Here is a 13,988-nt window from a genome sequence, read left to right as displayed (position 1 = left end):
TAAACAGATTATTGTAGCCTAATGGAGTAGGAGGTACCTGTCATTATGGCAGCCTAGCTTGGCTACATCTATAAACAATCAGAGATATAAGAAATAGCAGAAAAAAGCATCAGAGTTCTGTTATACTTCATTTAACAACAATGATAATAATAACATACTGTACATACAAAGATTTGGTGCTGACCAAATCATTTCCCCTTGTCTACAAAAGAAAAGCTCTTTAGTTGCAGTCAAATGGCACTTACTTGTAGCACTTTGTAGTTTGGCTTTTTTGAAGAAATGGTACTTTCTTGATTCTTGTTGTTCAATCGGTTGAATGCACTTATTGTAAGTCACTTTGGATAAAAATGAAATGTAATGTAATGTAATTGTCTCGTCTTGTAGTTTAATTACAACACATAATCAACATTATCTAGACATTTTAAATGGCCTTCATGTTTAATAGTGACATTGAAAATAGCCTTTCTCATTCACAGTACATAATAATTTACTTAAAAAAACATGTGGCATCATTTTTTTAGAGCCCTAGTTAGGAGCTGTGTAAATGCAGAATTTAGGTATCTTGGAATCAAGACATAAACATCAGAAGTTAGTAATTTGAGTAATACATTTATTGTGAACAATATCCAGTGTGACCGAAGCCTCCAAGTCAGTGTTTCAAGAAATTCACATAAATCAACTGAGACTTTACAAATAACTTTATCGCTTTCTTATACATTTTGGTGTTATTTCTTGGTCAATATGAGTTTAACTTTGCATATTTTCACGCTGCTGTTTTCCCACATATACAGAAGCTTTCTGTTGGGATAATATGACAGCATAGCCAAGATGCCATTGCCTGGCCTTAAATCCAAACTTGCATCCAGAGGACTCTCTTTCTTTAAATCAAAGGCATATGTAACTTTTCTGTCTTTGTCATCTGTAAAATATATCACCCCACATACAATGAAAGCATTTCCTGCTTTACTTGTAGGGTAGCCAGTGTGAATGACTGACTCCACAGAGAATGAGTCAGTGTTAATCTTTGCAACTATCGTATCATCATCATCTGTATCTTCTGCAAAAATGACCCAGAGTCCATTTTCATCCACAGCAAACTTGAAATATGTCTTTGAGTTTCCGAAAAGATAATTCAGGTTGTGATATCTGCTGTTTGCCATAATCAGAGTGTGTGTTTCACCGGTGATCAGGTCAAATCTGTAAAATATTACACACGTTCAAAAAAGTCAGCATGAGTAAGTTAAAAAGACAGAGACCAAGTCTTATACAAGTTAATACAATCACTTACTTGATAAGCCTGTTTGTTCCTGCGTTGTGAAAGTAAAATGACCGCTTATAAACAACATGACCACAGCCCTGGAAGTACCTCCTGACGTCTATCATCTTGCTGCTTGTATCATGTAATGTCGAAATGTTCCTGTGCTCCATCAAAACTCGACCTTGGGGAAGAAATGTTTACTGTAAATCCAGAAAAACTGAATAATTTGTATAGACTTGTGGTTACTGTTAAAATAAATAAATAAATAAAGCACCTGAAAAATGATCGGCCAGCCAGTATCGCCCTCCTACCGGCCGGGATGCATCGGACATCCAGGCTCCAAAAGTGCTTTGCATTTTAGTGGCATTCTCCGGACATTTAATAGTTCTAATGTTGCACTCTAAAAAAAGATGTGTTCATTATTTGAATGAGTTATTAGATAGATGGATGGATAGATAGATAGAGATAAATACATGATTGATGGGCTTTGAGAAAAACACAGGAGACAAAACTGTTTATTACCACTTTTCATCGGTGTTTTGATAATATTTCCACTGATGTTGAAGGCTTCCCTTTCCAGATCTACAGAAGGTGATGCTGCAACATGAAAGGAGACAAATACATAGACACTAATGGTGTTATAGTGCAGCATAAATATCAGACAAAGGACATAACCAAATATTTAAACAGTTATATTTTACTTGTACATATCATTTGAAAAAGAGCATTTCTTACCTGTTAATAATTTAGTTGGTGCCTCTGTAGCATTGTTGAATGCATCACTGTTTTGGTCTGCGGAAAGTAGAGCTATGGAGTGAAAAATAACATTGTATATAACGTTTTAGAGTAATGGTCACTCACTTTACTCATAATTAAAAACACAGTTTTTCTACCTGTTAATAATGTTATCAGTCTGTCTGTAAAATGTTCTCTCTTGGTATCGTTCAACATGTCATTGTTGTTGTCTTGATGAAATGATACCGACTCTAGAAAATAAAAGTATTGGGATTAACTTTTTTCTCATGTAGTCAAAGCTCGTTTTTAAGTCTCTTGCTGTTCAAATTGATTGTTTACCAGCTTCCATGTTTGTGTCTAGAAGTTTCTGAGAGTCAGTAACATCTCTGCTGTTGTGAGTTGGACGAGGAGTTGGTGATTCTGCAGGAAGAAAGAAATGAAAGAGGAACTGTTGAATGAAATAAACCATTTAATACAACATTATAAAGTTATGCTCACTCACTATACTCATAATTTAAAACACAGTTTTTCTACCTAATAATGTTATCAGTCTGTCTGTAAAATGTTCTCTCTTGGTATCGTTCAACATGTCATGGTTGTCGTCTTGATGAAATGATACTTAGAAAAGAAAACAAAGGGTTTGTTCATACGGTTAAAGTTAGTTTGTAAGTCTCTTGTTGTTCAAATTGATTGTTTACCAGCTTCCATGTTTGTGTCTAGAAGTTTCTGAGAGTCAGTAACATCTCTGCTGTTGTGAGTTGGACGAGGAGTTGGTGATTCTGCAGGAAGAAAAAGGAGATTCAACAAGAGATTGAGGAAATATTAAATGTACTTCTTTTTAAGGGGAGATACAAACTACTGAAACTAAATGTGTGAATTGATCAACACTGATACAAAACAATGACACAAATAGACAGTTTCTTACCACTTTGCATGGGTGCATCAATAACGGTTGCACTGGTATTGAAGGAATCACTGCTTTGGTCCACAGAGAGAGGAACTGTTAAATGAAATGAAACTTTGAATACAACATTTTAAAGTTATGCTCACTCACTTTACTCATAATTCTAAACAAAATGTTTCTGACCAGCTAATAATCTTATCGGTTGGTCTGTAACATTTTCTCTCTTGGTATCGTTCAACATGTCATGGTTGTCGTCTTGATGAAATGATACCGACTCTAGAAAAGAAAAGAAAGTTTGGGGTTTAACTTTTGTTCATATGGTTAAAGTTTGTTTTCAAGTCTCTTGCTGTTCAAATTGATTGTTTACCAGCTTCCATGTTTGTGTCTAGAAGTTTCTGAGAGTCAGTAACATCTCTGCTGTTGTGAGTTGGACGAGGAGTTGGTGATTCCCTTTCCAGATCTACAGAAAGTGATGCTGCAACATGAAAGGAGACAAATACATAGAGACTAATGGTGTTATAGTGCAGCATAAATATCAGACAAAGGACATAACCAAATATTTAAACAGTTATATTTTACTTGTACATATCATTTGAAAAAGAGCATTTCTTACCTGTTAATAATTTAGTTGGTGCCTCTGTAGCATTGTTGAATGCATCACTGTTTTGGTCTGCGGAAAGTAGAGCTATGGAGTGAAAAATAACATTGTATATAACGTTTTAGAGTAATGGTCACTCACTTTACTCATAATTAAAAACACAGTTTTTCTACCTGTTAATAATGTTATCAGTCTGTCTGTAAAATGTTCTCTCTTGGTATCGTTCAACATGTCATTGTTGTTGTCTTGATGAAATGATACCGACTCTAGAAAATAAAAGTATTGGGATTAACTTTTTTCTCATGTAGTCAAAGCTCGTTTTTAAGTCTCTTGCTGTTCAAATTGATTGTTTACCAGCTTCCATGTTTGTGTCTAGAAGTTTCTGAGAGTCAGTAACATCTCTGCTGTTGTGAGTTGGACGAGGAGTTGGTGATTCTGCAGGAAGAAAAAAATGAAAGAGGAACTGTTGAATGAAATAAACCATTTAATACAACATTATAAAGTTATGCTCACTCACTTTACTCATAATTTAAAACACAGTTTTTCTACCTAATAATGTTATCAGTCTGTCTGTAAAATGTTCTCTCTTGGTATCGTTCAACATGTCATGGTTGTCGTCTTGATGAAATGATACTTAGAAAAGAAAACAAAGGGTTTGTTCATACGGTTAAAGTTAGTTTGTAAGTCTCTTGTTGTTCAAATTGATTGTTTACCAGCTTCCATGTTTGTGTCTAGAAGTTTCTGAGAGTCAGTAACATCTCTGCTGTTGTGAGTTGGACGAGGAGTTGGTGATTCTGCAGGAAGAAAATCAGATTCAGCGAAAAGTACAAATATTAAATATAATTAAAACTTGAATTCCTAATTCACTAACAACATCCTGTATCACGTATCGCTAGTCAAATTTATCTAAAATAAAATTATGAAAAATAAAAATAAATCACAATTTTACGTGATATATTGTGAGTAGTCCAATAGACAGTTTCTTACCACTTTTCATGTGTGCATCAATAATAGTTTCACTGTTATTGAAGGAATCACTGTTTTGATCCACAGAGAGAGGAGCTGTTGAATGAAATTAAACGTATATATTGTTTTTAAAGTTATGGTCACTTTCTTTACTCATAATTCAATAAAAGAGTGTTTGTACCTGTTAATTGTATTGGTCCTTCTGTAACATTATGTGTGTTATTCAGGGTGTCATGGTTGTAGTCTTTATGAAATGATACTGAAAAAGAGAGGTATTGAGTCACAGGGTGCACTTTCCTGCAGATACTTGATTCTTTTAGTACATTTGTGTATTCCTTTCCCACATGCAGTTAATAAAGAAATAAAATCAGTTGTCATGTTGGTACAAAAAAACAACTAAAACAACACAAATGTGTGTATGTGTATATGTGTAAATATGTGTGTGTGTAGATTATGTTGCTGCTAGATTATAGACACAGTCACCTCATTCAAGAATAGACTTAAGACTTTCCTGTTTGATAGTGCTTATAGTTAGGGCTGAATCAGGTTTGCCCTGGTCCAGCCCCTTGATATGCTGCTATAGGCTTATAGGCTGCTGGGGGATGTTTTAGGATACACTGAGCACCTCTCTCCTCTTCTCTCTCTCCTTATGGATACATTTACATCTCTCCATTGCACCTTATTAACTCTGCTTCCTCCCCGGAGTCGTTGTGACTTCACGTCTCATAGGGTCCATTGGACCTGGAGGTGTCTGATGCCTGGTGAGCCGGCCTCCCACCTTGGCCCTGCTGATGCCCCGCCCCCCCTCCTCTCTACCTCCTTCTGTTTCATGGATTGGAGTTCCATTCATACATTGTCATATTCATGTAATGTGTTTATGTAACTTTGTAAATGCTGTTCATTCTGTACACATGACATCTATTGCTTCTGTCCATCCGGGGAGAGGGATCCTCCTCTGTTGCTCTCCTGAAGGTTTCTTCCCTTTTTTCCCTGTGAAAGGTTATTGTTGGGGAGTTTTTCCTGATTCGATGTGAGGTCCTGGGACAGGGATGTCGTATGTGTACAGATTGTAAAGCCCTCTGAGGCAAATTTGTAATTTGTGATATTGGGCTATACAAAATAAACTGAATTGAATTGAATTGAATTATGTTGTTGTTTGCTTACCAGATTCCTTATCCGTCTCTCTTAGTTTCTCAGAGTCAGAAACGTTAAAAACATCGGGGGCTTCATGAGTTGGATGTGGTGTTGGTAACACTGTGGAGATGTAATAAGATGAGTACATTGTGAAGTTAAGATCAAATCTGCGTGTCCAAACATTTCACAAATGAGTTTCAGCCCCTCCTACCTGTTAATACGGTAGTTGATGCCTCTGTAACATTCTCTGTACTGGTTTCCATCCACATGTCCTGTCTGTAGTCTGGGCGAGGTGATACTGACAGAAAACACAATTTAGATTACCATACATTTTTACACTGAACCTAATATTACACAAGGTTATGTTATAAAACACAGTGGAAAACATGTACTAGATTTTAATTACATTCTCTGAATTGGCCTGCTTTATGTACACTAGTATTTTTTTATTCGCAAAGCAGTTCTTGGATCAGCTTTAGATTTTCCTTACCAGAACGCGTACTTGTGTCTAGAGCTTTTTTAGAGGCAGTAACATTCAAAACATCTGTGCTCTCATTTACTGGATGGGGTGATTCTGTGGAAATAAAGACATCATACATTACTATTATTACTAAATCATGAACTCATATAATTGTTATAGACTAAATGTAAATTTCTTCCTACCATTGTTCATTGTTGAGTTGCGGTTTTCTACGTTGGTCACAGAAGGAGATGAATCTAAATATGAAGAGTAAGATAAGAAATAATAACTATCCAAACACTTTATATAGTTATGAAAGCTCATTCTAATGTAACACAAACACAACCTTAGTTCAGGTGATTACACACTAATGAAAGCTATATTCCATTTCTGCCAATAAATCCCCCTCAATCCTGCACGCTGGTCCTTTATTAAATAAAGGACTGTGGGCACAATGTTTGTCTCAAGAAGGCAGACTTTTAATTTTCTTATCACTTTGTGGCCTTTGTGTCGCAATTTGAAAATGAAACATGCTGGTTCACTGATTAATGATTCTGTTCTTCTCACCCATCAACATGTTTTTTTGACGGATGTGTTCTCCGATGGTCTTGTTTCTCACTTCATTACAATACCAAGCAGGACATGCTGGACCAGGTGGGCCTGCTGGACCCCTTGGACCAGGAGGACCTTCAAATATTAACATGCAGTGGCTTTATGTCAGACATGTAAAACTGGCCCGAATAAACAATACAGGCACTTTACACCAACAACAATGTGTGACTGACTTTCTCTCTGTTAATTACATTATTTATATGAGGTTCAAATATGTCGTCACCCTCAATACATCGCTCACCCTCAATGAGAATCTCATTGTAGGTCTCTCCTTTCTGTCGGGGAGGCCCAGCGTCTCCTTTAGGTCCTGGTTCTCCCTTTTCACCAGGAAATCCTATCGACAGGTATTTAGTTTAAATCAATGAGTTGAAAATAGAAATGAAAAACAGGATGATCATGTTTTAATTGTATAGACTGAGAACATGTATGCATTTTAAACATGCAGTCTCAAAGTTCTAAATACAACGTGCTGATCTGAAACCAGCATAATTCAGGTGTAATCAGTCCAGTAAACCTTTTCAACTGAATCCATCTCCAATGCTTTTCTAATGTGGCAGAGACAGAAATGTGAGTGTTATTGTTAGTGTTATGTAACGATGGCTGAACAGTGGAAGACTGTTTGAAACTTGTAACTGTTTTTCTGAGTATATTTGTCTGCTGCGGTGCACACATAATGAGGGGGGTTAGTCCTATTTGACACAACAGTTCTCTCACCTCTTCTTCCCCGTCTCCCCTCCGGCCCGGGCACACCCTGAGGACCTGATGAACCAGCTCTACCAGGCAAACCTAACAGGCACAAGTGCTGTGGCTGCAGTAACTATTTCAGCTTAGTTTAAATAACGGATGAAGTTGATTAAAGTGTTTCTTTTTACCTGGTGGTCCAGCTGGGCCTGGGGGGGTAGGGATAAATAGATAGTTTACAAATCAAAAGAGTGGATGCATCAGCAGCAATAATAACCACAGCATTGGAAAGGAAGTGCACCTGCTAAACAAAGTCCCCTGGAGCTATTACACAGATCCATGAAGGCTTTGACCTGAAATAGAGAAGACAGATGGTAAATCAGTGTTAATTGTTACAACATCTGAAAGCTTTATAATGCGACCCATTTGCTCTCATGATTTGAGAGAAGATTACTAAATACATTATTAATTATTTTTATTTCCCAATATTCCCATTATTAGAACTTAAAAGATGATATGCTTAATTGATTTTTGACACAATAATAGTTAATAATCAGTTAATCATTTTGTACAATTCATCAACTAATGCAGAAAATAAAAGATAGAGTAATTTTAAATAAAAGTAGCTGTAGCCTTAACTATTATTGGTCATTATTAATCAATCAGATCAGTAATAAAACTAGACTTTATTTTGGTAAAAACGAGACTGATAAATGTGCTGTCAAAAAACACAGTAGTGCCCTTTGGAGAAGTTGAGGGAGGAGCAGTCACTGCTCTACACTATTTATCCTGGAAACACTCAGGGGAAAAACAAAATAACTGCAACTTATTATCCCAAAAGGGAGAAGAGAGGAACAACATCTCTTTGCTTTCATTAAAAATGAGAGCAAAGAGATGTTGTTCGCTCCTCTCTTCTGTCTCATTATAACATCATGAGAAATTCTCTTTCCATGAGTTTGCAATATTCAAAATGTCATATAAAGAGCCCACATTAAAGCATGTCAGTGTCTTACAGGAACCATGGAGTATGTCATCAGCATCATCATATCCTTCTCGTCCTCGCTTGGTGTTGGTTTCCCCTCCTGGTTTCTTCTGCTGCGCTGGAGCTTCTTTAGCTCTCCAGCCTCTGCCGGGTCTGCGGGCCGGAGGACTCCCGCCTGCAGCATGCAGCTCTGCGACAGCACCTGCACCTGTGCGTCCAACCTCACCAGCTCCTCCGTCAGCTCTTTCTGTCTTACCAGCAGGAACACTAAACCTCCTGAGCTCAGGAGCAGCAACGCACACATCCCCACCAGCAGCACCTTCCACGCCAGAAAAACTCCACTCCCCTCCTTCATGTTTGTGCCCTGCTCGCTCTTCCTCCACTGCAGAGTAATCTGAGCTCTGAAATCCACATGCACATACAGCACATACAGCAGATATCTGACCACTTGCCAACAGATGAGACGTCAGAGGGAAACTACGCTCGAGCTGGGAAAATCGAGAGGGAAATAGACATGTCTAGATCTGTTTGTAACTATGGGGAACCACATGGTGCATTGCGCAACAACAAGCTTCTGGGAAATAGTTGAAATCTGGAGGCCTACTTGATTCAGAAGCAGCTAATGGACATATTTCCAGAATGACTTTATGGTTCTCATCATTCTGATATTGCCACCAGTCCGTCCTACACAAAATGACAAGGAAGTGGAATAAATAAGTTTTGAACAAGTGGAGCATTCTTTCGATTTACAAAAGAGCTTTCAGAAGCTTTCAAAAGAAGACTGAGTGTGTGGATGTGTGTGGGTGGATGTGTGTGTGTGTGTGTGTGTGTGTGTGTGTGTGTGTGTGTGTGTGTGTGTGTGTGTGTATGTGTGTGAATGTGTGCGTGTGTGTGTGTGTGTGTGTGTGTGTGTGTGTGTGTATTTACAATTAGAGAATAGTTAAATATTTGTTCTCCACTTGTGTCGATGGAGAAGCAACAGTAAAGTTTCTCCATTTGCAAAAAAGTTCTTATTTTCCAGTTTAGTCTCTCCTACAATGAGGACGGTTTTTCAGCCAACTTGGGATAAAAGCCACCACCCAAACCCTTAAATCTGGGACCAAGCGCTTCATCAACAGAATACCAGCTATTCGGGTACTAAGCTTGAAGGGCGGCTCATCAGCAGCACACAGCCTCTGCATGAACACTGTTTCCCCTTTTTGATTTTGCATCCATTCTCATGTTTAAAGAAGTGGAGCAGTGACACCAGTTCATGACATTTTCAAGACTTTAAATTCTTAAATAATAAAGATGACATTTTCTCTTTCTCGTCTTTCCTATTCTGAACTGCTGAGTAAATCCCTACTCCCTTTGACTCGGGTCAGTCTGACCCAGCTAATTAAAAAGCCTCCTCAGGGAGAAGACAGTGGGGTTTCTTTCTTTTGGACAAAGCTAAATGTGAAGTAAATCCATAAAAAAGCAGTGTAAAAGGGATGAAAGACCTGCAGGTTTTGTATTCTTATGAATAATTACCACTTGTTTTTGTTCGTTTTGTGGTTAAGACGTGCACTGTTATCTGGCTTGTGCACTATTGGTACTTGTAACCCCAAAGTGGCTGTGTTTCTAAGCAACCAGTAAAATGAGGGCTTAACCGAGGATTTATAAACACTTGAATGACTGCGATTTATTTGGTAGGAGCATGTTGATCATCCTTACAACCAGTGAAGGAAGAACTACATCACTTTAAACTGCACTCTAACTCGTCAACAGTCAAAAAGAACAAGCAAAGTAAGTATTATTCTTTGATAATTTGCTAATGAACAATTAAAAAGATACTCTTCAGGATCAAATATGTAGAAACATCTAAACATAGACTACGTTGAACAAATATTAACTACATTTTTACTTAATTAAACAATTTATTCTCTAAATTGAATTATGTGGATGTTGTTCCTGTATTGAGAGACTGTGTAAGCAACACTGAAATTAAACACAAATGTTGGTAATGAAATTCATTTGAAACTAACTCTCGTGTTTTTATTTGGATGAGTTCTGTCATAATATTTTCAACTCAATGTACATGATATCTTGAGAGAAGGTGCTAATATTGTGAGCATGATAAACCTGTAATAACATTAAAATGAGGTGAGCAGCTGTCTGAGTGACACAGAGTTCATCATAAAGCTTTGTGTGGGTGTGTTTTGGTTGTAATGTGTTCCACTGCTGTGTTATACTGAAGGACAACATAACTACAAGGGATGTCCCCGTCTTTAGGTTCCCCTATTTTGTTTTAACAAATGGATGAACTTGTTTTGCCTGCTGGTTATTAAAGGAGGCCGAAGCTTTATGAGCACAGGACAGACAGAGGACACAGTAAGCCTGCTCGTGTGTGCGTGTGTGTGTGTGTGTGTGTGTGTGTGTGTGTGTGTGTGTGTGTGTGTGTGTGTGTGTGTGTGTGTGTGTGTGTGTGTGTGTGTGTGTTTATGAAGGCAATGCAGCCGCCGGAGACACTCGCTGTTGGCGCCGAGGTTGTGGACACAATGTCTGAAGTGACCACCGTTCTGCTTCTACTGCTGTTACTGCTGCTGCTCACGGCCTGGAGCCGAATAAACCGGTCACTTATACCCGGTAAGAGACTTCAGCTTCTGTTCTGGGACGACACTTATTTATCCACATTTATAAGTGGCTGCAGGTGTAAACCAAGAGAGAGAGAGAGAGAGAGTATATATGTTTTTAATAATTAGAGTACATTTTTAATAATAGTGCACGATCAAACTTCGAGCCAAAGTGAATGTTACTGCGTCACGTTATTGATGAAATAACAGTAACTGATTTCCATACAGGAAGAGCTCTGTTTTCACTTGTACATTAACAGCCTGGGGACTATTATGTCTTCTGTCAACACCTGTTTCTTTCTTCCAGGTCCGTCCTTCTTGGCGGGACTCGGTCCTATCCTCTCCTACAGCAGGTTCATCTGGACAGGGATAGGAACAGCGAGCAACTACTATAACAACAAATATGGCAGCATGGTCCGGGTCTGGATTAATGGCGAGGAGACCCTCATTCTGAGCAGGCAAGTCTTTTGAGATAAAAACTCAGATCTTATCACATGAATCAGTATAGTGAGTCAAAGCCTGGCTCCTCTTGCAGATCTTCAGCAGTGTATCATGTTCTGAGGAGCGCCCACTACACCGCCAGGTTCGGGAGCAAAAAAGGGCTGGAGTGTATCGGGATGGAAGGGAGGGGTATCATTTTCAACAGCGATGTCTTGCTCTGGAAAAAAGTGAGGACATATTTTTCTAAAGGTAAGCAACAACCTCTCTCTCTCTCTCTCTCTCTTGCTCAATAACTGAAACACTGCTTTCTTGTATTTTAACTGCTGTGCTGTTTCATGGTTTACAGCTCTGACTGGCCCAGGCCTCCAGAGTACGGTGCAAATCTGTGTGAGCTCCACAACCAAACATCTGGACCACTTGCAGGAGATGACAGACCCCTCCAGACACGTGGACGCTCTCAATCTGCTGAGAGTCGTAGTGGTGGACATCTCCAACAGGCTTTTCCTCAGGGTGCCGCTCAACGGTCAGCTGCGTGGTCATTGTCTGCACATTCTACACTCAAATCAGCAAATAATATTTCACATTCTTGCACTTCCTGCAGCTCCTGACTCCTGTTTTTGTTATTGTTGTTCCTCATAACTCAGAAAAGGACTTGCTGATGAAAATCCACAACTACTTTGAGACCTGGCAAACAGTTCTTATAAAGCCTGACATATTCTTCAAGATTGGATGGCTGTACAACAAGCACAAGATTGCAGCGTACAGATATTCACAAATCCCAGCAGTGCAACATTCAGCTCGGGATTTCTTCAACCTAATCTATGCGTTGCTTTTTGTGTCAACAGCCAGGAGCTGCAGGACGTGATGGAGAGCCTTCTTGAAATGAAAAGAAAGATTATAAATGAGTCTGAGAAGTTGGATGATGATCTTGACTTTGCAACAGAGCTCATCTTTGCCCAGGTTTGTCCCTTTGGATGAATATACACCGCCTGTGTCACAGAGGTACCGTCCTGATCATGTCACATGTAGCTTTACTTTCTTTTGAACAGAATGTCGGAGAGCTTTCAGCAGATAACGTCAGGCAGTGCGTGCTGGAGATGGTGATTGCAGCACCTGACACACTTTCCATCAGCCTCTTCTTCATGCTGATGCTGCTGAAACAAAACCCAGACGTAGAGCTGAGGATAGTAGAGGAGATGAACACGGTCTTGAGTGAGCGCATTTGTGCTGTATTATTCTCTGTTACACTCTGACAGCGATGAACTAAACTATTCTAACGATCCACAAATGCTGCATTTCCATTCCCAGGTGAAAAAGGTGAAAACATTGATTATCAAAGCTTGAAAGTGCTGGAGAGTTTCATCAATGAGTCTTTGAGGTTTCATCCGGTGGTTGATTTTACAATGCGAAAGGCTCTGGAAGATGACAACATCGAAGGCATTAAAATCCCAAAAGGAACCAACATCATTCTCAACATCGGTCTTATGCATAAGACAGAATTCTTCCCAAAGCCAAAAGAGTTCAACTTGATGAACTTTGACAAAACAGTAAGTCAGGTGAATGTTGTGCAACATCATGTGGCTTAAGAAACCCAAAACAACAGCTCAGTGTTCACCTCCTCTGGTTGGCAGGTGCCCAGTCGTTTCTTCCAGCCATTCGGGTGTGGACCTCGTTCCTGCGTGGGCAAACACATCGCCATGGTGATGATGAAGGCCATCCTGGCCACTCTCTTGTCTCGTTACACCGTGTGTCCTCGGCGGGGCTGCACCCTCAGCAGCATCCGGCAGACCAACAACCTGTCGCAGCAGCCTGTGGAGGACGAGCACAGTCTGGCCATGCGCTTCATCCCTCGGACCGCATCAACTCAGCACAGTCAGCACTGAGACACATGCAGGGGTCACATTTAGGTGGAAACTACTTGGTGAAGTATGTAAGTGATACAAAAATATTCCCTGGCCAAGATTGTACAAATGTGCAAAAAACCCACAGACTTTGGTTCTCTGCGTTTTTATAGCTCTGTGTAGATTGCTGCAGGACCGAGTCCAACAACCAGGAAATGGTTCCCTCGTCTCCAAGTCAATGGGGCTTTTAAACGGGTCTTTGGTGAGATGCCTGAAATATGGTCTAACACAAGCTTAAGATATTTTTAAATGTTACGACATAATACGTCAGAAAATCTCTCTCTCTTGGATTTATAAAGTTTTTAAGTGTATTAAAAAAGGCAGTTGCCAAGTGGCTAAAGTATGAATGTCATCATGCCAAACACAAGTCTGCTTTAAGCTTCGTGGTGATGATGAAGTCATTTGACTGTGGTGTGGTTTGTTTGCATTCATACTTCGATGACATAAAGTGGTGTTCATCTGTGAAGATTATCTCTGCTGAACAAAACCTAAAGTATCATAACCTTGTGTTTGCCACAGATCTTATTTTCTGCAATAATTACAAATCCAATGGGAAACCCCACTGGCTTTTTGTCGAGGGAACCAGTGCGATACAAAAATACGTCGTCCCTGCAGACCTCTCTTTCTAACTGTGACATTACTGATCTTTAATAAATACGACTGAAGGTTTTACCTGATACGGAGCAGTGCAAGCAGGATTTTCTGGCCCATATGATGCAGTT

General features: G+C 39.3%; 2 protein-coding genes across 2 annotated transcripts; one reads left to right on the top strand and one right to left on the bottom strand.

Moving 5' to 3' along the window:
- Positions 1 to 613: 613 nt before the first annotated feature.
- LOC117732459 lies at positions 614 to 8,769 on the bottom strand. Its single transcript, XM_034535415.1, has 27 exons — positions 8,362 to 8,769; positions 7,650 to 7,701; positions 7,540 to 7,557; positions 7,382 to 7,453; positions 6,909 to 7,001; positions 6,623 to 6,742; positions 6,259 to 6,312; positions 6,086 to 6,169; positions 5,807 to 5,893; positions 5,626 to 5,715; positions 4,643 to 4,720; positions 4,483 to 4,557; positions 4,209 to 4,289; positions 3,850 to 3,930; positions 3,669 to 3,761; positions 3,511 to 3,582; positions 3,265 to 3,372; positions 3,081 to 3,173; positions 2,919 to 2,993; positions 2,692 to 2,772; positions 2,333 to 2,413; positions 2,152 to 2,244; positions 1,994 to 2,065; positions 1,781 to 1,855; positions 1,533 to 1,658; positions 1,289 to 1,439; positions 614 to 1,197 (listed from the first exon to the last, which is right to left on the bottom strand). Exons 1-27 carry the CDS (start codon positions 8,683 to 8,685, stop codon positions 726 to 728), a joined length of 2,901 nt encoding a protein of 966 aa, XP_034391306.1. The 5' UTR covers positions 8,686 to 8,769; the 3' UTR covers positions 614 to 725.
- Positions 8,770 to 10,792: 2,023 nt separating this feature from the next.
- LOC117732474 (aromatase) lies at positions 10,793 to 13,248 on the top strand. Its single transcript, XM_034535443.1, has 9 exons — positions 10,793 to 10,937; positions 11,232 to 11,382; positions 11,460 to 11,614; positions 11,712 to 11,888; positions 12,010 to 12,124; positions 12,211 to 12,325; positions 12,415 to 12,577; positions 12,674 to 12,912; positions 12,997 to 13,248. Exons 1-9 carry the CDS (start codon positions 10,793 to 10,795, stop codon positions 13,246 to 13,248), a joined length of 1,512 nt encoding a protein of 503 aa, XP_034391334.1.
- Positions 13,249 to 13,988: the final 740 nt, after the last annotated feature.

The sequence above is a fragment of the Cyclopterus lumpus genome, chromosome 6, assembly GCF_009769545.1.
Source record: "Cyclopterus lumpus isolate fCycLum1 chromosome 6, fCycLum1.pri, whole genome shotgun sequence".
Classification (NCBI taxonomy): Eukaryota; Metazoa; Chordata; class Actinopteri; order Perciformes; family Cyclopteridae; genus Cyclopterus; species Cyclopterus lumpus.
Note: the sequence above shows the minus strand (reverse complement) of the source record. Positions and strands in the feature narration are given on the sequence as shown.